We start from the raw sequence: 23,965 nt of genomic DNA on the forward strand, positions 1-23,965 counted from the left end.
ACTTTCAATGTTCAGGGGGTTCTTGAGCAGTAGTACCTCTAGGTACTATAGGAGGGTCCAATGGTCGACGACCTCGAAATTGAATGACACCATGCGGTAAGATCTACAGAAAGTAAAGAAAGATCCACGGAGGGGTTTCTTCACTGGGAAAAGCATCACGGGGTCTTTGACTATGAGGTTTGGGTTATGCAGTCGTAGTCTGTGCATAAGTGTGCTGGAAAGGTTAAGCCAGCATGTCTCAGGGCTCGGGATTGCACGGGATAAACCCAGAATAGTGTCAGTAAAGGCGGTGATCAAAGGCACGGTCTATATAAACTCACCGCCAACCCCGCGCTAAACCCGGAGAGGATAATCCACTGATAACCAAAGTGACAACGGGATGCGGAAGAGACACGCACTGCAACACCATCTCCATATCCTCCATCCTGCGACCTTCGCCTTCCTCCCGAGTGTCTATTCTTCACGCTGTGCCCGTGGTGTCTCTGAGGAAGATTATTCCAGCTGTGTGGTTCTGAGAGTTCTCCTGCGCCGGAGAAGTCTGACCTAGTCATCTCTCAGCAACTGCCACAGGCAAAGTCAAGAAAATAATCTTACCTTCAGGTCGAGAAACACACTCCTATCTTGTCCTTAACGCGACTCCGGCAACATGATGGAGGACTTCAATAGCGAAACTGACAGTGACTATACCAGTTACTGGAGAGATTGGGTGAGTCATTTTTATTTGTCCGTGGCTCACGCGAACGAGTGACTAGGTGGGGTTTGTTGCGGCTTGATTGTGGGTGAAGGAAGGAGCATGGTGATACTGGTTGATGCAGTTCTAGTGAGAGAAAGACGGAAGGAGAAGTTGAGGACAAGCACTTCCCTTTTGAGAAACTATAACACTTCCTCTCAACTCGCCAGTTCCATGCATCACCTGCCACCTTGCACCATCTTACAACTGCAAGAATGGAGTCTGCCCCATCCAGTCAAGTGAAGTTAGAGCTGTCTGATACCGCTCCTCCTTCTACGGTTGCTCCACCATACTTCAAAACTGACCCTGTTTCTCGCTCTTATCGCTTGAGATATCCTATCTACCTACCACCGCTTTCTGACGACGAAGCTAATTGGCGCATACAGTTCATCTCCTCTCGCGGAAACGAATATTTCTGTGAAATTGATGAGGAATACTTGACTGATCGCTTCAACCTTACCGGGCTCAACACTGAGGTGCCGTACTACCAGTATGCCCTGGATCTGGTGACCGATGTGTTCGACCTGGATGCGGATGACGACCTCCGCGAACAGATTGAGAAATCGGCGCGTCACCTTTATGGACTCGTCCATGCACGATATATCGTCACCACCCGTGGCCTTGCGAAGATGGTATATAATTGACCTGGAGCTTGTAACCACAAAGACAATTTTCTCTGACTTTAGACTAGGTCGACAAGTACAAGAAGGGTGATTTCGGCAAATGTCCCCGTGTGATGTGCGAAGGGCAACCTCTTCTGCCTATGGGCCAGCATGACATTCCCAATATGAGCACTGTCCGTCTCTACTGCCCAAAGTGCGAAGATCTTTATAACCCTAAGTCCTCTCGCCATGCCTCCATCGACGGAGCCTACTTTGGAGCCTCGTTTCCCAGCATGCTCTTCCAGGTGTATCCAGGCTTGGTTCCGGAGAAGAGTGTCGGCCGCTATGAACCTCGTATCTACGGATTCAGAGTTCATGCGGCCGCAGCACTGGCGCGCTGGCAGGATCAGTACCGCGAAGACATGAAGGCGCGTCTACGCGATGCCGGCATGGAGGTTAAATATGCCGAAGATGACGAAGTAGAAGAGGAGGAAGAAGACGACGATGAAGACCAGACCTTTGATCCGAAGGAGCGGGTTGTGGGCGACGCTGCATCTGGCCGTATGGAATTGGGAGTTTGAGAGACTATTCTTCTGGTTCTGATTTCTGTCTCTTCTTGACGATACCAACGCTCACGCTGGCTTGACCATGCCCCATCACTTCCCCTCTCATATTGTCATATACAACATATCCCATGGCTCGTGGTTTCTCTTATCCAAGCTACTTGCCTGCGCGTGCTTTTCAATTTTCCTAAAAAATACTTCGACCAGGGTTTTCCCGTCATATATGGCATGTTCCTCCTTTGTCGGTTTCATGTTGTGGATTGCTGTTTTCCATTTGTGGGCGTATGGAAGGTTTCTTTTCTCAATTTTCTGTACTCTGAAGTTATGATGTCAAACACTGGTGGGCGTTTGAAGCTTTGAGAATGGCTGGTCTAGTTTCTTCCCTTCTAATGTTTACTAGTTTCATATCCTCTTAATTCACATTTAATAGAGACGTAAAGTGAATGACGATGCAAAGTGGCAATTCCTTAATGTGCGCTTCATTTAATATTGTCCACATCACTGAGGAATAGCTGAGGATTGGATCACCACAACGTGAGTGTTCATCAAACAAGATATCCAATCTATGCAGAGATCATCTCCTGTAACTTCTCAATAGTAAAAGCGATAGCTCTCGCCAGCTCCTCTCCTGTCTCCCAGCATTCATCGTGCTGACCCTTGAGAGACAACATCTCAACGGACCTCTTTTGAGCTGGAGACTGCTCCTTCACCCACCTATCTAAAAGAGCAGTTCTCATAACTTCCCACTGCTTAGCATCCACAAGCGAATCCTCAGATGAGTACGCCAGAACAGCCAATCGACCAGACCCCCACCCACCCTCCACACCATCCTTCCCCAACACCACAGCCGGAGAAACCGCATCCCAAATAGCCTCATCAGCCCCGAACGCCCCCTCCCCAATATCCTGATACACTGAGATCCCCTTAAATGTATCCCGAAGTAACTTCAAATCATAGATCCCGGAAAGACCCAGCACAGCCACCGGGCCATGCGACACCCCCGCACTAAACCGACCCATCACTGACTGAAACGCCAGTGTGCCCCCACAGCTATGTCCAACGAGTATATACTGCTCCCCAAATCCGTATTCACGTTGCAGGAAGGCTAGGGCAGACTGCACGTCATTGATATGATCGGGGTGTTTGGATCCGCGATATTCCCGGGGATTAGTGCTTAAGGGGTTCTGGGGGTTATTTGGGGTGGGGCTTAGACGGTAGGAGATGGATGCGAAGGCGGCGATGTGGCGCTGGGTGTGGGCGTAGGTTGGGGATGAGGCGAGGAGGGATTCGGCAGGGTTGGCGAAGTTGAGGGAGGTTATGTCTGGGTCGCGCCAGGCGCCGCCGTGGATTAGGCTAGTTTATGAAGATTAGTGATTAAATTGATTGGAATATAAGTGTAGATTGTGGATTGACGGTTGAAGTATGTATGTACATTATCCAGTAACCTTTGTGGGATGTTTCTGATAAGGTGGTTACTGTCACTGTTTGGAGGTCGTGGTCCTCGCCGTAGCTGAAGGTTTCGGTAGGCATTTTCGATATTTTTTGCTGTTAATTATCTTGTTATTTTTCGCCAGAATTTTGCTACATAATGAGAGGGAATAGGGACGGTTAGTCCTTAAATAGAGGAGTGGTTGCTTAGTAGTAGTTAGTCGGGAGGGGATCTTATGCGGAGTAATTAGTGCCTTGACGGATAAGCCCAACTGAAGCTGTAGTTATGGAGTTCGAGGAAGGTTCGGTATGTTCTTTTCATTATCACACCATCTGTGAAGGGTGGGGGGAAATATTTATTCTTTCTAAATATGCTTAGCTCCATGTCAAGTTGTTCTTCCAAGTCTTCGAAAAGAGAGTTGTTTGTCTCGACTTGTTTGTGTAGAATGATCCCGTGAGTGTCTTGGCGCGCTAAACCATATCGGGCGTTAGGCGGTGGGAAATTGATGAATTCAATCCACACAAACCATCGCCGCCGACTGTCAACCCATTGTCGCCGTCGAACGTATACCTGGGCAGCACATCCAACATGGCGGAGTAAGTCCGGTCGCTATCCGTAAATCCCTTCTGTGAAATGCCTGCTAACACTCAACCCAGGAAAGAAGTCCCCCTCACGGCCGTCAAGGTCGATGCTTTGGTATGATATTGACCCGAAAAATCACCCCCCGCTATTTTCATGGCGACAATGGTGCTGACAAAGTTCGGATATAGGTGGTCATGAAGATTATCAAGCACTCCTCTCAATCATTCCCGACGACTGCGACCGGTTCGATCGTTGGTATGGATGCGGACGGTACCCTGGAGATCACGAACTCCTTCCCTTTCCCAGTTGTCGAGATGCCCGCTGAGTCGCACTTCGACAACACCGCCCCCAACCCGGCTGCTGCTGCCCCTCGTGCGAAGGCCAATGTCGCTTACCAGGCTGAGATGATCCGCATGCTTCGGGAGGTCAACGTTGATGCGAACAACGTCGGTTGGTACACCAGCGCGAACATGGGTAACTTCGTAAACATGAACGTGATCGAGAACCAGTTTTTTTACCAGAAAGAGATGAACGAGAGGACAGTCGCTCTTGTGCACGACGTCAGCCGCAGTGCGCAGGGAAGCCTCAGCCTGCGGGCCTTCCGCCTTTCTTCCAAGTTCATGGCTGCTTTCAAGGAGAATAAGTTCACTTCTGAGGAGTATGTCTTACCTTCATTTCCTATATGATAGCCTATCATATCGGTCTACATGTGTGTGTGCTATGGGCTTTTACGGTATGCTAACGTCTTCCAAGGCTTCAAAAGTCGAACCTGAGACACCAGGACATCTTCGTTGAGCTTCCAGTTGAGATCCACAACTCTCACCTGATCACCACTTTCATCCACCAGCTTCAGTGCCCCAGCCAGTCGGCTCCTACCGATCTTCCTCCCTCTCTGGCTGCCCTGGAGAAGAGTCCCTTTGTCAAGGACAACGTCCTGGCCCCCAACTTCGACAACCTGTCCCTGAGCATTGACCCCTTCCTCGAGAAGAACTGCGATCTTCTCCTGGACAGCATTGAGACTCACCATACCGAGACCAACAACTTCCAGTACTACCAGCGCTCGCTCGCTCGTGAGCAGACCAAGATCACCGCTTGGCAAGCCAAGCGTAAGGCCGAGAATGCCAGCCGTGCGGCTCTCAAGCAGCCTCTTCTGCCCGAGGATGAGTGGCAGCGTCTATTCAAGCTTCCCCAGGAGCCTAGCCGCCTGGAGACTATGCTGAATACCCGGCAAGTGGAGCAGTACTCGCGCCAAGTCGACAGCTTTGTTTCGGCGACGACGGGTAAGATGTTTGCGGTGAAGGGGAACCTGCTGCCTGAACAGATCGCCAAATAGAGGGGAGGAGCTGTCTGATGATGATTTGTCTCAACTGGAGATTCTGGGTATTGCATGCATGACCTTACGGCGTAGGGAGGGAAAATTCTGTATCTGACTGTTAATATGTCTGTTTTTCTTATTCCAGTGACGAATAGAGTTACGGGATATGACTGTCTTGGTTCCTACCTACCTTGTCCACTTCTTACCTACGTATCTCATTTGTTCCTGCGCAAGTCCAAGCATCAACCGGTGACTGGTAAGAAGGTTATGCCCTAATCTGACTAGGGCACCGCTGTCACACGTGATGCTGATAATTACTGGAATGACCTCATCATGGCATCGATAACCGATTAGATAAGATCCGATCCTTGTTTATCGAAATTTGTTGTTTATAGAGATATCTTTGTTTGCCTCAATTCAAAATATACATATACACCTTCAATATCTCCTGAGAATGGCGAACACGAGTCTGGACATCTGGGTGGTAAGTCCCTCAATTTAAACTTAACCATGCCCTCGCTCTCCCAACTCCCCAATACTCCCTCCGACTAAAGTTATATCAAAACCAAATGATGTCTCGCAATTGACCAAGGCCAACCCCAAGGCCGGCGCCTTCGCAGCCGTAACAGTCGACTTCCTAGTCTACCCAATGGATACGCTGAAAACACGCATCCAGTCCCCAAACTACAATCACCTATACAAAGACGCCAAAACAGGAGCCATCAAACGCAACATCCTCTTTCGGGGATTATACCAGGGTGTCTGGAGCGTCGTACTAGCAACTGTTCCTTCTTGTATGTATATTCCCCTCTTATCTATCTATCTACCCTACCTATATCCTTCCACTCAAACGTCCACATACACACATACACCCTATCCGAACTCCAATACCCAAGACAAACCTCTCACTAACCCATCAAAAGCAGGAGCATTCTTCACAACCTACGAAACAGCAAAACACATCCTAATCCTCTCCTCCACACACTCCCAACCCATATCCACATCCACACCCTCCAAAAACCCGCTCCCCATAACCCATCCCCTTCCACTCCCCCTAATCCACACAATCGCCTCCTCCCTAGGCGAAATGGTCTCCTGCGCAGTCCTCACGCCAGCAGAAGTCCTCAAACAAAACGCCCAAATGCTCGATATCAATAAGTCCGTCTCCAGCCCTCTAAGAAAAGGCGCAACGATCCAAGTCCTCGCCAAGTTCAGACATCGGCCGTGGAAGCTCTGGAGCGGGTACACGGCACTCGTAGGGCGGAATTTACCGTTTACAGGGCTGCATTTCCCGATATTTGAGGGGGTGAGGGGGTGGCTTATTTCTGTTCGGGAGAGGGGGAAGGATTCGGTGGGGAAGAGGGCGGTTTTGACGGGTGTTGCGGCTGGGGTGTCAGGGACTGTTGCTTCGGTTGTGACGACACCGATTGATGTTGTGAAGACGAGGGTTATGTTGGGGGCTTCGGGGGAGGGGGCAGCGAGGAAGGTGAAGGGGACGGTGGCGGTTGGGAAGGAGGTTTTGCGAGAGGAGGGGGTTAAGGGATTGTTTCGGGGGGGTGCGTTAAGATCTCTTTGGTCCGCTGTTGGGATGAGTATTTATTTGGGGATGTATGAGGGGGGACGGATGTATTTAGAGAAGAGGCGGAGGGTGAAGGGAGAGGATGAGGGGAGGTTATAGAAATACTAGAGGTAATATTTATATTTGCTTCATTGACTTCAGCTCATCTAGAAGACAGTATCTCGGTTTTCATCGTTAATCATACATGCATCAGGTATACAAATCTCAGTGAAAAGACAATTTCACGGACGGAAACAGTGCTGAAAGGGTCATCAACGCATAAAAAGTCAATATCAAGGTTCATATCCAACACTTCAGGTATGTGGTCATCGCGTCATTCAAATCGTCAAATGCACCGAAAAATCAAGGAGCATTCTTCTGGCATAATATCGCACTGTCGAACATAGCCCTACCTAGCAAAATAGGAAGGTTCTCTCACTCAATATGCGCGTATCAAAAACTTGTAAGTTTCTTGAACCAGTTAGGCAGCTTTCCTCCAGAGCTTGGGGGTGGTTGATCGTAGCGTTCATATCTCATTCCCCGATCTCGTTCGTAGTCTGCACTACCAGAGCTACTTTTCACTCCTCTTTCAGACCTCCGAGCTTCGCGTTTTCTAGCGCGCACCTCCTCGATCTCCTGATCAGTGAGTCCGGGGTATCTCGCCCGTCTTCTGGCCTTCCGACGTAGGTCACGTCGAGCCTCTTCGTCTGATGAGATGGAGTGCGCCTCGTTCAAGTGTTCTCCCGGACCAGGAGGCATGTCCATGACAGTTGGTACAATTGGGGGTGGCTCAGGCGGTTCGCTTGCTTGAGAATTGACCCAAGACGATGTTTTATCCTTGCGGCCCCCAGGGATCATCGGTGGAGGTCTCATCTCCTCTGGCGCCCTGGAATTTCGGCGTCTAGCGCGTTCACCTCCGTCGCTAGGACGGTAAGAACGATGGGGCCTTTCCGCGTCCCCACCTTGCATGTAGAACTCCCTAGGAGCGCTATCATCGATACGAGAGTGCCGCTTTCTGGATCTCGGATCATAGCCAGGGTTCTCATACATTTCTGCCTCTCTTTGCCGTCTCCGTTCGCGTCGTTCCGCAGCCTTAGCTTCGCGAACCTCCGCTTCTCTGACTTCTTGGGCTTCGGCCTCACGGGCTTCTTGCTCCTGCCGGGCACGGCGCTCTTCATGAGCAGCCCGACGAGCCATCTTTTCTTCTCGGCGTCGTTGTGCTCTCTCTTCTTCTTCGCGAAGCTGCATTTCCTGCATCTCACGCTCACGAGCCCTGTGTCTCTCCCGTCGTCTCGCTCGTCGCTCTTCAGCTTCTTGGAATTCGCTCTCTCGGTGCTGCTCGATGTCGCCTTGTCGAGAACTATGTCGTGCTCTGCGCGCCTCTCTCCTAGCGTCGACGTCTTCTACTTGGATCTCTGGAATGGCTGTTGCCGGTCCAGCATCGGTAGCATAGCCCTCCCGTTCAGGATCCGGCCTTATCGAGCGTCTTCTTCTCTCCTCGCGTCTCTGGCGGCGAGAGTCCTCACGCTCTGGTTCCGTCATGTACCTTGCATCTTCGTCACGGTAAGACCGAGACTTTTGACGCTCCGGCATCTCGGGACGAATGTTCCGGCGCAGTGACCCGATCAACCCCATAATACCGCCAGTCTCTGGTTTCTTTGCGGGGATACTTGGCCGCCTTGCGCGTCGCTCCCTCGGAGGCTCCACAAACGCGACATCATCGGGTCCGGAAACAATGTCTGGAACTTGCTGAGTCGGGTCCTGATCGACCATAACATCGTCCTGGAGATCTCCCTGCCTTGATCGTGACTAGAGCGGAAATATATTATCAGTTGGGATGCCAAAAAATCCGCGGTAGGTCTTCCAAGTCGTTCTTTTCTTACCGTCTTCCTCGACCTCCTCTCTGAATGGCGCGACTCCCTGGAACCAGCTTTCAGCTCACCATCGGCATCATCCCGGTTGACCATAACAATATCTTCTTCGTTAATAGCATACGGATCACGGGCGCCTACAACAACCGTAGTTAGCAGAAATACACGAATACAACGACAGAAATATAGGGCCATACTAGATCTTTTTCGCGCCCCACGCGGTCTCTCGCGTCTTGACCCAGATGGGGGGGGCCCCATCATGCGGGCTGGCTTATCAGGCATCTCGAGCTGCTCATCTGGCGGCGGGGAAGGGAACCCAGTATCATCCATGTCTACAGGTGGGCGCCTTGATGTGTGCCGCGAACCAGGCTCACCATGTCTTCTGCCAGATTTAGTCCTAGAAGGCGGAGGTGGTGCGCCAAATATAAAATTCGAGAATGCCCCGGCCCGGTCGTTTGTAGCTTCCCGTTGTCTGTCTTTCTCAGGTGCCAACGATCTTTCTAAATCGCCCTCTGGCTCCCTTGGCCTCGAGTGTCTGGTGGACTTTGACCTTGCCATTCCCGAAGGGGACTGCTCCCTTCTGATATGCTTGTCCTCCCTGTGGCTCGCCTTCTTCGGCGGGGGTGGAGCGCCCCACATACCCCAAGATGTGCTGCCGGGCGCACGCTCAACACGCGCGCGCTCCTTTCTTGCCGACCTCTCTGGTGCAACCTGTTCTGGTGGCGGTGTCGGAGGACCTCCGGCAGCTTCCTCAGGCGCATCGGTTTCTGGGATACCTGCAGAAGGTGGCGGCGGCAGATCTGCGGCTGGAGTAGACCTTTTGCTTTTCCTGATTTTCTTCATGGGCTTTTCAGGTTCTGGGGCAGGCGGCTCAGCGGGCTCGGGCGCTGGCTCGGGCTTGGGTTCGGGCACATCTACAGGGACAAGTTCAGGTTCAGGTTCAGGTACAGGAGGGGCAGTTTGTTGTGGTTCAGGGTCGAGAGCTCGCGCGGGTTCTGGCTCAGGCTCGGGCACTGGTAGGGGCTGGGGCTCAACAGCCGTAGTCTTCTTCTTCTTTTTCTTTTCTGTTTTTAGTACAGGTACCAGCTCTGGTTCTGGAATTGGCTCAGGCTCAGCAGCAGGCGCAACCCCTTCTGGCGGCGCGGCTTCCGGCTCAACCGGCGGTTCTAGTGCTGGAGGCTCTAGGACAGGAGGCAGGGGCTCAGGCACAATAGTCCTTGATTTCTTCTTGTCTTTCTTTTTGGATTTCTTGTACAGTAAGGCTGGCTCAGGTTCAGGTTCAGGTTGTATTTCTGGTTCTGGCTCTGGTTCTGGTTGAGGCTGCACTTCCGGCTCCGGCTCCGTCGGTGGTTCTGGGGCAGGCGGGGGTGGCTCTTCGAAATCGTCTTCAAAAGCATCCGGGAAGCTTCCCGGTACCGTGTCTCGTACGACCTTTCTTTCAATAACTGGCTCGGGCTCGGGCTCCTGTGGGGGTTCTAGAAGCTCCTCTACTAGCGGCGGCGCCTCTTTCGCCTTTGTTTTTTCTGCTGACTTCCCCTTGGACTTTTCTTTCTTTTTTTCCTCAAGAACTTTGATGCGCTCAGCGACAGAGAGTTTGGTTGATGACTTGGTCTTCGAGGTGACAACAGGTGTCTTTGTTGGCGGCGCGGCTAGCGGTTGGGGTTCTGCGACTGGCGCGTCAGCCGCGTCAGCCGCTCCAGCCTCTCTCGGCACTTCCTCTACGTCAATAAGCAGATCATCTTGGGCAGGTTGGGGGTCGGGATCTTTGAATTCCTCGGTCGACCTTGGCTTTTCTGTCGACTTCTTCTTGGCGGTTTTAGGAATTCCCATAGTAGCTGCTCCAAGGTTGGCCCAGAACCCTCTGGCAGGTTTAGAAGGTGTGTCCTCTGCTCCAAGACCTTTCTTTTTAGAAGGCTTTGTGCTAAATTCATCCCAGAGAGGCTCTTCTGGTATACTCTCGAATGTGTCAGGCTCCGGCGATAACCCCAGAGAAGGAGGGGTTGGTGCCGGTGGCGGAGGCTCATCATTGACCTTACTCTTCTTTGACTTCTTCTTATCCTTTGACGGCGCCCAGATCCCCCAGTCATCGTCAATTGGCTCTTCAATAACTTGTTCCGGAATTAGCTGGGGTTCTGGAGCTGGTTCAGGGACTGGTTCTGGCTCTGGCTCGTGTACGGGTTCCTCTGCTACGGGCACCGCCGGTGGTGGCCACTCGAAATCCTTACCAGGAATTGGTAAACCTTTCTTTATCAAGGATTTCTCTCGCTTCTTTCTATCCTTAGAAGAGAGAATGTCCCAGTTATTATAGAGTGGATCATCCGGGAGTCCAGAAGCCTTAGCTTCGGGTTCAGGCTGGGCCTCGGGCTCTTTGGGTGCAGGTGTAGATTCAGGTTCAGGCTCAGGGATGGGTTTTTGTTCTGGTTCTGGCTCGGTTTCCTGCACGGGCTCGGGCTCCGGTATTGACTTTTGTATGGGTTCTTCGGCCACTGGCTCAGACGGTGGCCAGTCAAAGTCCTTACCGGGAATTGGCAGACCTTTCTTGATCAAAGATTTTTCGCGCTTCTTCCGGTCTTTAGATGACAGATCATCCCAGTTGTTATAGAGTGGGTCATCCGGCAGTTGGGGGGCCTTCTTTTCAGGCTCAGGCTCAGGCTCAAGCACTGGCTCTGATTCCACTGCTGGTTCAGGTTCGAGTACTGGTTCAGGTTCCACTGCTGGTTCAGGTTCGAGTACTGGTTCAGGTTCCACTGCTGGTTCTGGTTTTGGTTCTGGTTCTGGTCCTGGTCCTGGCGACGGCGCTGGTGCTGGCTCCTCTACTACAGGCTCTGGTTTTGAAGGCGGCCAGTCAAAATCCTTACCAGGAATCGGGAGGCCTTTCTTTATCAGAGATTTCTCACGCTTCTTTCGATCCTTAGATGAAAGATCATCCCAATTGTTGTAGAGCGGGTCATCCGGTAGTTCAGGGGCCTTCTTCTCAGGCTCAGGCTGTGGTTCAGGGGCTGGCTCCGGTTCTTGCTCCGGTTCAGGTTCCGGTTCCGGTTCAGGTTCAGGCTCATGTACTGGCTCCGGTTTTAGTGCTGCTTCTGGTTCTGGCACTGGCTCCTCTACTGCCGGCTCCGGTGTTGAAGGCGGCCAGTCAAAATCCTTACCAGGAATAGGAAGGCCTTTCTTTATCAGAGACTTCTCACGCTTCTTTCGATCCTTAGATGATAGATTATCCCAATTGTTGTAGAGTGGGTCATCTGGCAATTTAGTTTCGGGTACAGGTGCTGGATCTGGTTCTGCCGCAGGCTCTGGTTCAGGTTCAGGTTCAGGTTCAGGTTCAGGTGCAGGTTCAGGTGCAGGTTCAGGTTCAGGTGCAGGTTCAGGTTCAGGTGCAGGCTCCGATTCTGGCGCAGGCTCCTCCGCTGCAGGTGCTGGAGGTGGAGGGGGTGGCCAGTCGAAATCTTTGCCAGGAATAGGAAGGCCTTTCTTTATCAGAGACTTCTCACGCTTCTTTCGATCCTTAGGTGATAGATCATCCCAATTGTTGTAGAGTGGGTCATCTGGCAATTTAGTTTCGGGTACAGGTGCTGGATCTGGCTCTGCAGGCTCCGGTTCAGGTTCAGGTTCAACTACTGGCTCCGGCTCTGGCTCCGGCGTTGGTTCAGGCTCGGGCTCTTTTATGGGCTCTTCGACGGCCACGGCTGGTAAAGGTGGTGGCCACTCAAAGTCTTTTCCAGGTATCGGTAGGCCTTTTTTGACAAGCGACTTTTCTCGCTTCTTGCGGTCTTTTGATGATAGCGTGTCCCAATTATTGTAAAGTGGGTCGTCGGGCAGTTGAGGCTCCGGTACTTGAGGTGGTGATTCGGGTTCAGGCTCGGGCTCTGCTGCACCATTGCCCTTCTTCTTTTTCTTGTCATTTGTGGAAACATTCCAACCTGCCCAATCCCCCTCATCGTTCTTCTCTTCAGGAGTGGGCTTAGGTGGTGGATCTGCGACTGCGGGAGGCTCCTCCAGTACTGGTTCTGGCTCCTCGGCGATGGCACCTTTCTTACCCTTCTTATCCTTTTTCTTGCCAGTAGTACCCCAGCCATCCGTCCAAATGTCCCCAGCAGGAGCCGCCGCAGGTGGCTCCGATGCCGGGGGATCCACAGGGGCAGGCTCATCTGCAAGGTTCTTCTTTTTCTTGTCTTTCTTTTTACTCGACAAGCCCCACGCCCCCCCCCAATCATCGTCATCGGCCATTTCTGGCTCTGGTTCGACCGGCTTCTTACTATCCAAGAGCCCCCAAGGATCCTTCTTCTCTTGCGGTGGGACATCACCGTTGCTCATGCCTGGCGGAGCTCCGAAACCAAAACCAAATCCGACTGGGGCATTCAGCGGATCGGCTGCTGAGCCAAATGACCACGGGTTGCTGCCGGATGTCTTGTCACCAGTCACCCCACCAAGCGAGTCGAGACCCCATTTGTTCCCCGTATTCCAACTTTTGTCCCATCCGCCCACTTCTAACCCACCACCGGTGGGTTTACCCCCAAGAGGATCCAAGCTCAGGTTCGGTTGAGATGCTGTGTCACCTAAGTTGATATCCTGAAAGGAATTTGGAGGGGGCTCGGTATCAATCAAAGTGGCGTCCTATGGATAGTTAAAAGAAATGGCATCGTGAAAAGTTATAGGAAAGCCATACCTTATCCTTCTTCTTGTTTTTCTTCTTTCCTGCAGGCGTGAACTCGGCCCACGAATCGTCGCCATTTCCATTGCTATCTGCCCAGCTAAGGTCATTGGAATTGGAATTGGCCGCAGCTTCTTCCGCGGCCTTTCTCTCCTCCTCCTCTTTGGCCAGCCGCTCTTCTTCCTCTTCCTTCTTCTTGTTCTTTTTCTTACCGGGTGTAGCCCACGCACTCCAATCATCCTCTCCGTCATCCTCGCCGCCTCCGTCACCACCGTTGTCCCCATTACCATCCCCTGACCCACCTCTATTGCTTCCGCCGTCACTACCACCATGGTTTTCTTCGGGGGGTGGAGGTGCGCCCTTATCACCATCATCATTCGGCGGCGGAGAGCTGGATTGCTGTGGCGCTGACTTTTTTCTATTTTTCTTGCCTCCCTTATGTTCCCGGAATCCAGACGGACGGCCCAAATCGAGGTGTTTAGAGGTAGATCTTGTCGCCGAAACCTTTGATGCTTTTGATGGCGCAGAGTCACCGCTCAAATCTTTCTGTTGGGCTAACAGCGAAAGCGTAGAGTAATCCGGAGGTAGGTCATTGATAGCGTCGGCATAGGACGGAGGGGGGTGGCCGTAGGGCTGAGGGTGCGGCGTATCGAGTTCTGTTTCGACAATTAGGGCTGCTTTGTAGAGTCGCTCATTGTGCCGGACTTTTTTCGATTGTGCACGATATTTATTTCTCTGTTCATTCTCGACTATACAATAGTGAGGGTACAGAAACATCTCGTGGCCGAATTCGAGTCCATCTTGGCGAACAATGCGCATACTTTCCATACTGGCGCGAGGGACCGGTGTCTGCACAGTGGTCACTCGACTATGCGAGGCGCATGGATATCGATAACTATCGGCCCCAATTGAGGCTGTAGCCAATTCCAAGTAATTAATGAAATTTCTGGTCGGCTTGTCGGCAACGTAGCAACAAGAGTGAGTGCGAAAGCGACCAAGACCAAAGAGAAAAAAATAGACTCCGCTAAGTAAACTCCTATAACCAAAGCTAGTCACACGACGCAGATGTTAGCGCGCGATCCGTATATCAGCGGAAAATCAAATAAATTTGCGACAAAGGCCGTCGAGAATTAGATAGCATGCGGCATTAGATTGAGATGTTTGAGGGGCAAGAACTGACGGTAAAAGTGAAGGAAGACTTCAGTAGCAGGGAGAAACAGGGAGAACGAAAGAGGTCATAGAACTCATGACCATGGGGCGGTGGGAAAGGAGGAAAGGAGAGCAGACTTGCTGAAGATCAGTCCCCTAGATACCAGATAGGATTGGACGGTTTGGTATGCGATGGACACAGCTAGGAATGTGAACTAATTAGGTACATACATCAATCAGGAAGCCAGCGGTTGCGCAAAAGTAGGTCCCCTCAAGCGAAGAAAAAAAAAAAAAAAGCAAGATCTGGTTAGATTTAAAATTATACTTTCTTACCTCGAAATAAAAATCAGCGCTGCGCGTCGATCTGCGTGGTACGGAAGAATTGTATGAGATACTAACCTTTGAACCGACGGGTCAGATAGTCAAAACGGTGGCTGGGGTGGGAGCCAACCAGACCAAGGAAATGTGAACAGGACCGACTCTCTAACTGAAATTTGCGCATTAAGATTAGCAATTATTTCCAGTCATCAGCCACCCCCGTTGAACAGGAGCAATGATGGAGAATGCAAGGTGAGAAGTCACGCAGGCACAGGCCACTTACACACGCGATGGGATTGCGCGCAGAGACCGGGGAGGTGAGTAGATGATCCTATCGATAAAGATTCCACCCCTCCTTCTCGGCGGGTATGGAAACTGGTGTGCGACGAACAGCAAATGGAGGTGAAAGCACTGACAGTCCGGTGCGATCTAGACTAGGTATATAAGGGTCTTTATGCCTCAATGGTGGATGGGAGGTGTACGTTAGCAGATCGGGTCATTCCCAGTGCTTCGTCCTTTACATACCTTCGGATAGAGCGTTTGTTGTCCCATTAAAGTGGGGTTCACCAAGGGAACAACAATTCAAGTCCAAAGAAGCTAAAATGGTTAAGGGTGATCTGTTCCGTGGTTCAGTATTGTATGTACAGGAACTATTTACTACTTACCCTTCCACCACAGTTAGGTGTTATATAGCTAACCAATGACGGTTATTTGGTCACGTTCAGCTCTGTGCCTTAAATCATAACAATACTACTAATGAACGGGAGGAATTGAGATTCTAAAAGAAAAAAAGAAAAAGAGAAGAAGAAAAAAACCGTACAGTACATAACCAAGCATTGCAAGTACTCAAGGAGGTTAGAGAACTACACTAGGTACTCAACCAACTACTACTACCTTAGTTAACAGAAGTTTTGTTTTTTCTTCCCCTTGACTCAGGCCACGAGGCAACGAAAATCAAGACTATGGAGGAGATTTACTAATAATCGCTCAGGAGTGAAACAACCACTGCACAATTATGGAGCCAGAAAAATCTTCGGGCAGCAGGATACCAATTCCATACATCCTTCGAAATCCAGCGAGTACCTCGGGTAACGAGAAGAAGACCCTCGAAACGATTCAAGAATGATTCTATGGAGTCGGTGTTCCTCACCGCATCGAAGGCGAAGATCCGCCGCGAGCCTATGAGAGCCCTCCTTCAAGAGGGACAATGGAGCCAGTCCCCCACTATCTTCGTCTTACGTCCTCATGGCTGCGGGTTATTATGAGGATTGCCGGTTTTGAGGCAAGCCGGATCCATCGTTGCTTCTTTTAGTTTTGACAGTTGTCAACCTCCGCTGCAGGCTATCGCGCCTTGTCCCCAGTACAGTCTCAATACTTATTTCCGACACAGCGAGGAATCCGATGACAGAGGATGCTAACCTTTTCGGTCAAGTGGTGCCTTAGTCCTCGTCGGGAGATGGGGCATTCCCGTTCGGTGAAAGACTTCTTGGCACCATCTTACACTGCAGCATTGCATTGCATTTCACCCTCTGTTGCAGGTGACTCATGAATATACTGAGTGTTATGCATTGAACTAGTACATCATTCATGCAGTTCCTTAATGACTCACCCCAATCTTCTTGCAAGAGTCGGTTTGAAACAAGTTAATTTGATCTATCTATTTCCCTATTAAGTATAAAGATAGGGTAGGAAACCATGGAATGATGATTGTATATCTCCCAAGTATACCCGACTGCAGCTCAACAATGCACACCGAACTTCCTCGTTATCGTAATCCCAACTCATCTAGAATCAATGCGGGCCGGAGATATACCGGCTTGCAATTTGGCGAAAAGGCCACTTTGTCCAATGCGGTCATGCCATCTACTGTGGTGGCCCGATGTAGGTGAGAGGTTGTGCTACGGAGCACTAAAATGACAGCTGCAAGTGACCAGGAATCATTCAAACCTCCATCGGTCACTGCATATGCAGGACTCAATACCACACCAGGAACAATCCTATTCGTACGACATCGTTGTATTCTTGCCCTTGTATTAGCCATGGGGATCATGTGGTCTACTGTCCATCGTGGAAGTGAAGATATCCAGAATCTTAACTACATTGAGGCGCTGACTAAAACGATGTAGGGCCGAAGTAGAGAGGCCGCGGACTGTACCAAAGATGGTACGAGAATCGGCCTGCAATTCGCGGTATGATGGCATTGCGACAACAGTAGACCCCGACATAACAACAGTACATTTAAAATACAAGTAATCGGTTCAGTGAAGCCATAAAATACCCAGGACAAAGACACAAATCAAGGAGATGAATAGAATGCACATCAATCAGGCATTTGCATTTCATAAGGAAAACAGACCACTCCCAGTCGCCTACCCAAATACAAAGGTGAAACACCGTTACAGTTTGCATTAGAGTAAAAGCCTACAGGCTTTACCCTCATTCATCTTTACCCGAGCGCAGAAAAGCCGGCTCTTCGCCGTACGCCTCTCGATATTCCCGGACATAACGTTCTTTGTCGGCGACTTGAAGTTGAAGGTATTTCTAGTCGATGTTAGTTTTACCCATATAAAAGTATTAACTAAACAGTAAAACTGCAGACGTACCTCCTTCTCAGACTCCGTCATACCTCTCCATTCCTCCCTGATCTGTGCATTTATGTCCCTTATAGACATATGCTTGAAGTCGCCAGGCTCGACTCGTTCCTTGTAAAAGATGACAAAAGCCCCGAGCGGACGCTTGACCAAACGATCATCGCGAAGAGGACGGTATTTCTTCTGTGTGAGTTTTGAGAGTTTGATCCGGGCTAGATTGGCTTCTTTGATCTCAAGGGGGCTGTGGCTTTTGATCCATTCCTCGTATGCAGCTTCATTGGCGTTTTTGTTGGCTACTGCCAGCGCGGAAATACGCTAGGATATTTAATCAGTGGCTGTTATACCTGCGTGACTATCACAGGAATATAAGACGAACCTCTCGCTCTTCCTGGCTAATGGTCTTCGCAAGCTCGGTAGCAGCTCTAAACGCATCGGTTTGGTTACCGTGAGTCTTCATCGCTTCTGGGAGCTTGTGCATAACAGTCAAGTTCCACCGGCGCTCTGGAAGCTTCTGTGGCGGCTTCAGTGCAGCTTCTTTAAGGTCCTTGATAAGCTGTCTGTGTTCCCGTTCCTTCTTGGCCTCCTTTTGCTTCTCAGTCAATGGCTTTTTCCCCGGCCGCTTTCGCTCCGTTGACAAGCTCTTCTTTGTTTCCCGAGTGCCCTTCTTAGCTTTAGAAGTCTTGGTCTTGCTGGTCTTCTTGGGATTGTCGTCAGTTGTGGTCGCATAAGTCTTGATTAGACGTTGCGATAGCACACCGGTCGACGGAAGGGGTTTGGAAATTGGACGCAAAGACTGGCTGCGCGTAACCAAGCAAATTCGCCTGACATGACTCTGGGCAATAGCGACACGAACGGGATGAGAGAATACGTCGCTGAGATACAGGCTCCGGAGGATACCCACTCCACGCCGAGCTAGGGTCAATGGCATGGTCCAAAACAATGCGAAACTAACCGTAGCTGCGAATGGGGGACGGACAATGGAAGAGCCTGGACACAACGGAACTAAGAGAGGGGGGTTCGGTCTGTAGAACAAGAGCTTCTGCTGCAGGGAAGCTTAGCTGCAAGAGCTCCAAGACGAATGCGGGAGGTTGGGATCGCGTCACAGGTCGTTTGGGGTAACCCGTAACAGGAAGGTATAAAGGCACGTGATCATATCTTCTACGAGCTATCAGTTTCACGTGATAGATAGGAGCCTTGGGTTGAGGATTAAGGTACGGCGGATGAAAAAAGATTGGATGGAGAACCACATCTCCAAGCCGCTAATCCTCGCCACCGTGCTTAACTGGGCCTTCACTGGTTTTAGATTAACAGTGCCTTGCTATTAATGGAAGGGTAATAATTGCTCTGACACTTTCTCCACGTACTCGAATTCCTTTGAGCTTCAGTAATACTCACTCATCGCTGGCCTGCAACAATGGCTCGCCACGGGGATACTCGCTCACCATCACCTGTAGGCAGCACATATTCTTCATCCAGACGGAGTCGCAGAGATGATGATCGCTATGAGAGGAGTAGGCGAGATGATGGGCGGAGCTACCGGAGATCTCGCAGTCCCGAGGTATGGCAATCGGATCTCTAAACCTATTCATGGCTTGCTAACATCCATTTGCTTTCAGAAGCGATACCGCGAACGTGAACGCGAACGTGACCGTGACTCGTATCGTAGACGTGACCGCTCGCTAGACAGACGCGCCGATTACCGTGATGAAGATACATATAGACCAAGTCGACGGGATCGTTCCCGCGATCGGCGTCGGTCTAGAGACAGAGATGACGACCGGGATTACCGTCGCAGAAGTCGCGATAGGGATTATCGAAGCAGGCGAGATGACTCCCGCGACAGGGCTCGGAGACGGACAGATGATTCTGCTGACTTGAAACACAAGTCTAGACGGGATGACAGCCGGGAGCGGACCAGAGAATCCGTTCCCAGATCTCGAGAGGTAAGCGTCATGTTGTTCTCTCATTTCCATCACTTGATGCTTACTGATTATATCATTTTGTAGACATCGAAGCCCTCGACACTGACAGCCGCCACTGCCCCGACAGAAGACGAAAAGCGAGTAGAAAGACTGGCCAAGCTCGAGGCATGGAAGCAAAAGCAAGCCGCTGAAAAGGAGCGCAAACAACGAGAAGCCGCCGCAGCTGGTGGAGCAAGGAGTATTTTGGAAGAGATCGACCGAAAATCAGGGTTGTCACCGGCTGTTGGGTCTCCTCAGTCTCCTGCGACGCCCGGTGATGCTACCCCCGCTGCGTATACTGGAAAATTTGACCCAAAGGCTATAGCAAAGAATGCTGCACCGGCACCCGCTGTGAAATCTGCAAAATCTGTGCTGGGTGATGATATTACAGTTCCACCCTCCGCTAAGACATCTGCTACATTCCCTCCCACAAAGTCTCAGGCCCAGGCTAACAAACCATCTGACCCTACAAGCAAAACTTCATGTACGTCTCAGGTTATCACTAATTATATGTTGAACACTGCTAACGCGAGACTTCCAGCGTTGAAAGCAAAGGGAAATGTGGGCGGTTTCGGTCTGGGAACCAAGCTGGCCACAGATACCGAAAAAGCGTCAGCGACGAGGACTCTGGGTTTTGGAGAAGAAGAATCTACCCGGCGGAAACTGGAGAGATTACCGACTCCTCCGTTGGATGACGCCAAATATGCTAATAAAGCAGCAGATGTGACTGCAGAAGAGGAAGAAGAAGATGATGATGATGACGATGTTGATATGCAGGATGGTGGAACTGAGGAGGAAAATGCGGCTGCAGCGCGAGCGGCTGCCGAGAGGCGAGAAGAGCGGCTGCAGAATGAGGCTCGTGCCTCGCAACCTAATGGCGACTCCCAAATGAGCGATGCGTCGAATGAGCAAATGCCTGACCAGATGGAAGTCGACCCCCAGGAAGAGGAAGTTGATCCCCTGGATGCCTTCATGTCTGAATTAGCAGAGACACCTCCGCCGAAGAAAACAGTTGGCGCCACATTCGCGAAAACAAAAGCACAACAGCCCGAAGCTATCTTCGGTGATGAGAATGACATGGACATGACCGCTGTTGGTGACGGAGATGCAGACGATTTCCTCGCTATCGCCAACAAAGCCAAAAAGAAGAAGGATATCCCAACTGTTGATCACAAGAAGGTGGAATACGAGCCTTTCCGCAAGAAGTTTTACACCGAGCCTTCAGATTTGGCCGCAATGTCCGAGGAAGAAGCTGCGATTCTGCGGCTGGAGCTTGACGGCATCAAGGTCCGTGGTGTGGATGTCCCAAGGCCGGTGTCGAAATGGTCACAGTGTGGATTAGGTGTGCAAACTTTGGACGTTATTGATAGATTGGGCTATACAGCGCCGACCTCGATTCAAGCCCAAGCAATTCCAGCGATCATGTCCGGCCGTGATGTGATCGGTGTAGCGAAGACCGGTTCGGGTAAAACGGTCGCATTTTTGATCCCCATGTTTCGGCATATCAAAGATCAAAGGCCGTTGGATAACATGGAGGGCCCCGTTGGCCTCATAATGACACCGACTCGTGAACTGGCGACACAGATTCATAAGGATTGTAAACCATTTTTGAAAGCTTTGAATCTTCGTGCCGTTTGCGCTTACGGCGGTGCTCCTATCAAAGATCAGATTGCTGATTTAAAGCGCGGCGCTGAGATCATTGTTTGCACGCCTGGGCGAATGATCGATTTGCTAGCAGCGAATGCTGGCAGAGTCACGAACTTGCGCAGGGTCACATATGTTGTGTTGGACGAAGCTGACCGCATGTTCGATATGGGGTTTGAACCCCAAGTCATGAAGATCTTGGCCAACGTACGACCTGATAAGCAGACCGTACTGTTCTCTGCGACCTTCCCGCGCAACATGGAGGCTTTGGCTCGTAAGACCTTGACGAAACCCGTTGAAATCGTGGTTGGCGGCAGAAGCGTTGTTGCGCCTGAGATTACACAGATCGTGGAAGTCCGAAACGATGACAAGAAGTTTGTCCGGCTACTTGAGCTTCTAGGCAACCTGTATTCCAGTGATGAAAATGAAGATGCACGGACGTTGATCTTCGTTGAACGCCAGGAAGGTGCCGATACACTGCTTCGTGAGTTGATGCGGAAGGGTTACCCTTGCATGTCCATCCACGGAGGCAAGGATCAAATTGACCGTGATTCCACCATCGAAGATTTTAAAGCGGGTATTTTCCCTGTTTTGATTGCCACTTCTGTTGCAGCCCGTGGTCTGGATGTGAAACAACTTAAGCTCGTCGTTAATTATGATGCGCCCAACCACTTAGAAGATTATGTCCACCGTGCTGGGCGAACTGGCCGAGCTGGTAATACCGGTACGGCGGTTACTTTTTTGACTGAAGATCAGGAACGGTATTCCGTTGATATTGCCAAGGCGCTGAAGCAGAGTGGACAGAGCGTGCCGGAGCCTGTGCAGAAGATGGTTGACTCCTTTTTAGAAAAGGTGAAAGCAGGTAAAGAGAAAGCCAATGCGTCTGGGTTCGGTGGAAAAGGTCTGGAGCGTCTTGACCAGGAGCGCGACGCCGCTCGTATGCGTGAGCGCAAGACGTACAAGACTGGCGAAGAAGCCGAGGATGAAGAAGAAAAGGAGGAAAAGAACGAGCAGGCCGAAGAACGGTTCAACAAAGCTCTATCTTCTGTTCAGTCTGCTGCCGCGCAGCCTCTGCCAGGGGTTCCCAAGGGTATTGACCTCGACGGCAAGATTACTGTGCACAAAACCGAGAAAGATCCCAACGGTTCGAAGAACCCATTGGATAAGGTGGGCTCGGCAGTTGCTGATATTCACGCACGATTGAGCCGTGCTGGTGTCATGAGGTCTGGGGTGCCCATTGATAATCGCGGGCCTGATGCAGGAGCTTTCCATGCTACGCTTGAAATCAACGACTTTCCTCGTAAGTTCATTTTTTCTCTGCTATCAACATTTTTGATCGGGGTTGAGTTAGTTACTAACGTTATCTCTCATTACAGAAAAGGCTCGGTGGGCAGTTACCAACCGGACCAACGTGGCCAAGATCCTCGAAGCTACAGGCACATCCATCACCACAAAAGGCAGCTTCTACGCAACTGGAAAGGAGCCGGGCCCAGGAGAAAATCCCAAGCTGTATATTCTTGTTGAGGGTGAAACTGAGTTGTCCGTGACGAATGCCATGCGCGAGTTGATGCGGTTGCTCAAGGAGGGAACTATCGCTGCTGCCGATAGTGACGCGAGGGCTCCAGTTGGAGGACGTTATAATGTGCTTTAGACATGGGCGTTTAAATATAGCTGTATCATTACCCCGAACATACAGAATCTTAACTTTGTGGAAAGAATCACACCCTCCGACAAGCTTGGATATCATAATCGAAAATTTTCCACTAAAGTACTGAAACCCACAACGCGCTAAAGATCACTGTAGTCAATCCAAACGCTCACTAACCACCAAACTCCGAATAAAGAAAAAGGAAAATATCGGCCATCCCCAGAATCAACCTTCAAGTGATAATCTATGCACCAATCATTCCCATCTCCTAGCCCGAAGCAGCATTATCTACATCTCTAGCAACTCTCTCACTAATACTAGCCTTATTCAACGTCTGTGTATCTGCCCCTGAGCCGCCAATTTGGACCCCAAACTCCCCTTCTTACCCGCTGAAGCAGACTCGGCCCTTTTCTACACATCGCACATCAGCACGCAGCCCTACACATCTAACACTCCCAAAAGGAAAGAAATAACTTACCTGCGCTGCAATCGCCGCATTCGCCCGCGCATCAGCCGTATCAGGGCCGGCCCCTGGAGCCCCCGCGCCGCCTAGGGGCCTACCCGTGCTTGCTTTTGCGGGGAGCGGGGCGCGCGGACCGGAGCTGGATTCCCCTGTTTCACCGGGCGGAGGGTTGGCGGAGCCTAGGACGCGACCGGGAGTGGTGAAGGCTTCGGGCTCATTTCGGGAGCGCGAACAGATGTTTCCCATTTTTTCGGAACTTGATTTGTGGTTTAGTTTGGTGGATTGGTGCGGTTTGAGGAGGAGGGCGGGAGATGGATTGATTGGGTTTAGTGGTGGTGATCGACCATGGAGTATGGGAACGGCGATCGCTGTGTGAGGGGCCAGGACAAGGGTTGAGACGCTTGATTGAGGTGGTAGGTATGTCAGATCGGGTGATTTTCGGTTGTGGGGTATTACAATTGATCTGTCAAGATGGAATGGTTGTATGTAGATAAGGAGACAGTAAGTTGTAGCCTACCGTTGGGTATGACGATCTGGAGAAGGGGCGGATAAAATGCACGTGGTCTTGGGTCCCGCATTCCTGATAGCGACTTACTCTGTACCACCAGTTCGAGATGATTCGAAATCAATTTTAACACAGAAATTGTTGTATCATTCCCTTCTGCTTCTAACGTACCCTGCTATAGCTCATGCATATTAATACCGCATATTGCTATCTACTCTCTATGGATCCATGGTTGTACGGCAACTCTGAAAGCCAATGAACGAACATCGGTGGTTCCCAATGAGGACCAGAGCCTGATTTCGCTAGCGAATTACATTCCAATGGTTGTTTCGGACAGAGATTTCACACGGACCGCAACCCCCAATGAGAGATTGAGAGTTTCCTA

The 23,965-nt window shown here is 50.8% G+C and overlaps 8 protein-coding genes across 8 annotated transcripts; 4 read left to right on the forward strand and 4 right to left on the reverse strand.

The window, feature by feature from the left end:
- Nucleotides 1-566: 566 nt before the first annotated feature.
- On the forward strand, nt 567-2,186 carry BDW43DRAFT_69103 (casein kinase II subunit beta family protein). Its single transcript, XM_032050394.1, has 3 exons — nt 567-706; nt 1,117-1,362; nt 1,422-2,186. The coding sequence occupies exons 1-3, from the start codon at nt 647-649 to the stop codon at nt 1,911-1,913; spliced, it is 798 nt and encodes a 265-aa protein (XP_031905652.1). The 5' UTR covers nt 567-646; the 3' UTR covers nt 1,914-2,186.
- Nucleotides 2,187-2,458: 272 nt separating this feature from the next.
- BDW43DRAFT_305718 (arylformamidase) lies at nt 2,459-3,425 on the reverse strand (the record flags this gene model as incomplete). The annotated part of the gene is made up of 2 exons (XM_032045854.1): nt 2,459-3,248; nt 3,328-3,425. 2 exons carry the CDS (start codon nt 3,423-3,425, stop codon nt 2,459-2,461), a joined length of 888 nt encoding a protein of 295 aa, XP_031905653.1.
- Nucleotides 3,426-3,863: 438 nt separating this feature from the next.
- Nucleotides 3,864-5,425, forward strand: BDW43DRAFT_69138 (putative eukaryotic translation initiation factor 3 subunit EifCh). Its single transcript, XM_032050395.1, has 4 exons — nt 3,864-3,920; nt 3,981-4,020; nt 4,095-4,564; nt 4,660-5,425. Exons 1-4 carry the CDS (start codon nt 3,913-3,915, stop codon nt 5,237-5,239), a joined length of 1,098 nt encoding a protein of 365 aa, XP_031905654.1. The 5' UTR covers nt 3,864-3,912; the 3' UTR covers nt 5,240-5,425.
- A 250-nt stretch (nt 5,426-5,675) lies between these two features.
- On the forward strand, nt 5,676-6,899 carry BDW43DRAFT_305720 (putative mitochondrial carrier protein; the record flags this gene model as incomplete). Its single annotated transcript, XM_032045855.1, has 3 exons — nt 5,676-5,705; nt 5,814-6,015; nt 6,145-6,899. 3 exons carry the CDS (start codon nt 5,676-5,678, stop codon nt 6,897-6,899), a joined length of 987 nt encoding a protein of 328 aa, XP_031905655.1.
- Nucleotides 6,900-6,973: 74 nt separating this feature from the next.
- BDW43DRAFT_259859 (uncharacterized protein) lies at nt 6,974-14,336 on the reverse strand. Its single transcript, XM_032040134.1, has 6 exons — nt 13,317-14,336; nt 12,103-13,264; nt 11,401-11,799; nt 8,848-11,364; nt 8,663-8,787; nt 6,974-8,588 (listed from the first exon to the last, which is right to left on the reverse strand). The coding sequence occupies exons 1-6, from the start codon at nt 14,127-14,129 to the stop codon at nt 7,233-7,235; spliced, it is 6,372 nt and encodes a 2,123-aa protein (XP_031905656.1). The 5' UTR covers nt 14,130-14,336; the 3' UTR covers nt 6,974-7,232.
- Nucleotides 14,337-16,858: 2,522 nt separating this feature from the next.
- BDW43DRAFT_69241 (HMG-box domain-containing protein) lies at nt 16,859-18,452 on the reverse strand. Its single transcript, XM_032050396.1, has 3 exons — nt 17,736-18,452; nt 17,372-17,674; nt 16,859-17,309 (listed from the first exon to the last, which is right to left on the reverse strand). Exons 1-3 carry the CDS (start codon nt 18,285-18,287, stop codon nt 17,205-17,207), a joined length of 960 nt encoding a protein of 319 aa, XP_031905657.1. The 5' UTR covers nt 18,288-18,452; the 3' UTR covers nt 16,859-17,204.
- Nucleotides 18,453-18,773: 321 nt separating this feature from the next.
- On the forward strand, nt 18,774-22,615 carry BDW43DRAFT_305723 (DEAD/DEAH box RNA helicase; the record flags this gene model as incomplete). Its single annotated transcript, XM_032045856.1, has 5 exons — nt 18,774-18,917; nt 18,976-19,302; nt 19,366-19,804; nt 19,862-22,264; nt 22,341-22,615. 5 exons carry the CDS (start codon nt 18,774-18,776, stop codon nt 22,613-22,615), a joined length of 3,588 nt encoding a protein of 1,195 aa, XP_031905658.1.
- Nucleotides 22,616-22,939: 324 nt separating this feature from the next.
- On the reverse strand, nt 22,940-23,321 carry BDW43DRAFT_305724 (uncharacterized protein; the record flags this gene model as incomplete). Its single annotated transcript, XM_032045857.1, has 2 exons — nt 22,940-23,023; nt 23,091-23,321. The coding sequence occupies 2 exons, from the start codon at nt 23,319-23,321 to the stop codon at nt 22,940-22,942; spliced, it is 315 nt and encodes a 104-aa protein (XP_031905659.1).
- Between the last annotated feature and the right edge of the window lie 644 nt (nt 23,322-23,965).

This window comes from Aspergillus alliaceus, assembly GCF_009176365.1.
Source record: "Aspergillus alliaceus strain CBS 536.65 unplaced genomic scaffold BDW43scaffold_2, whole genome shotgun sequence".
Taxonomy (NCBI): Eukaryota; Fungi; Ascomycota; class Eurotiomycetes; order Eurotiales; family Aspergillaceae; genus Aspergillus; species Aspergillus alliaceus.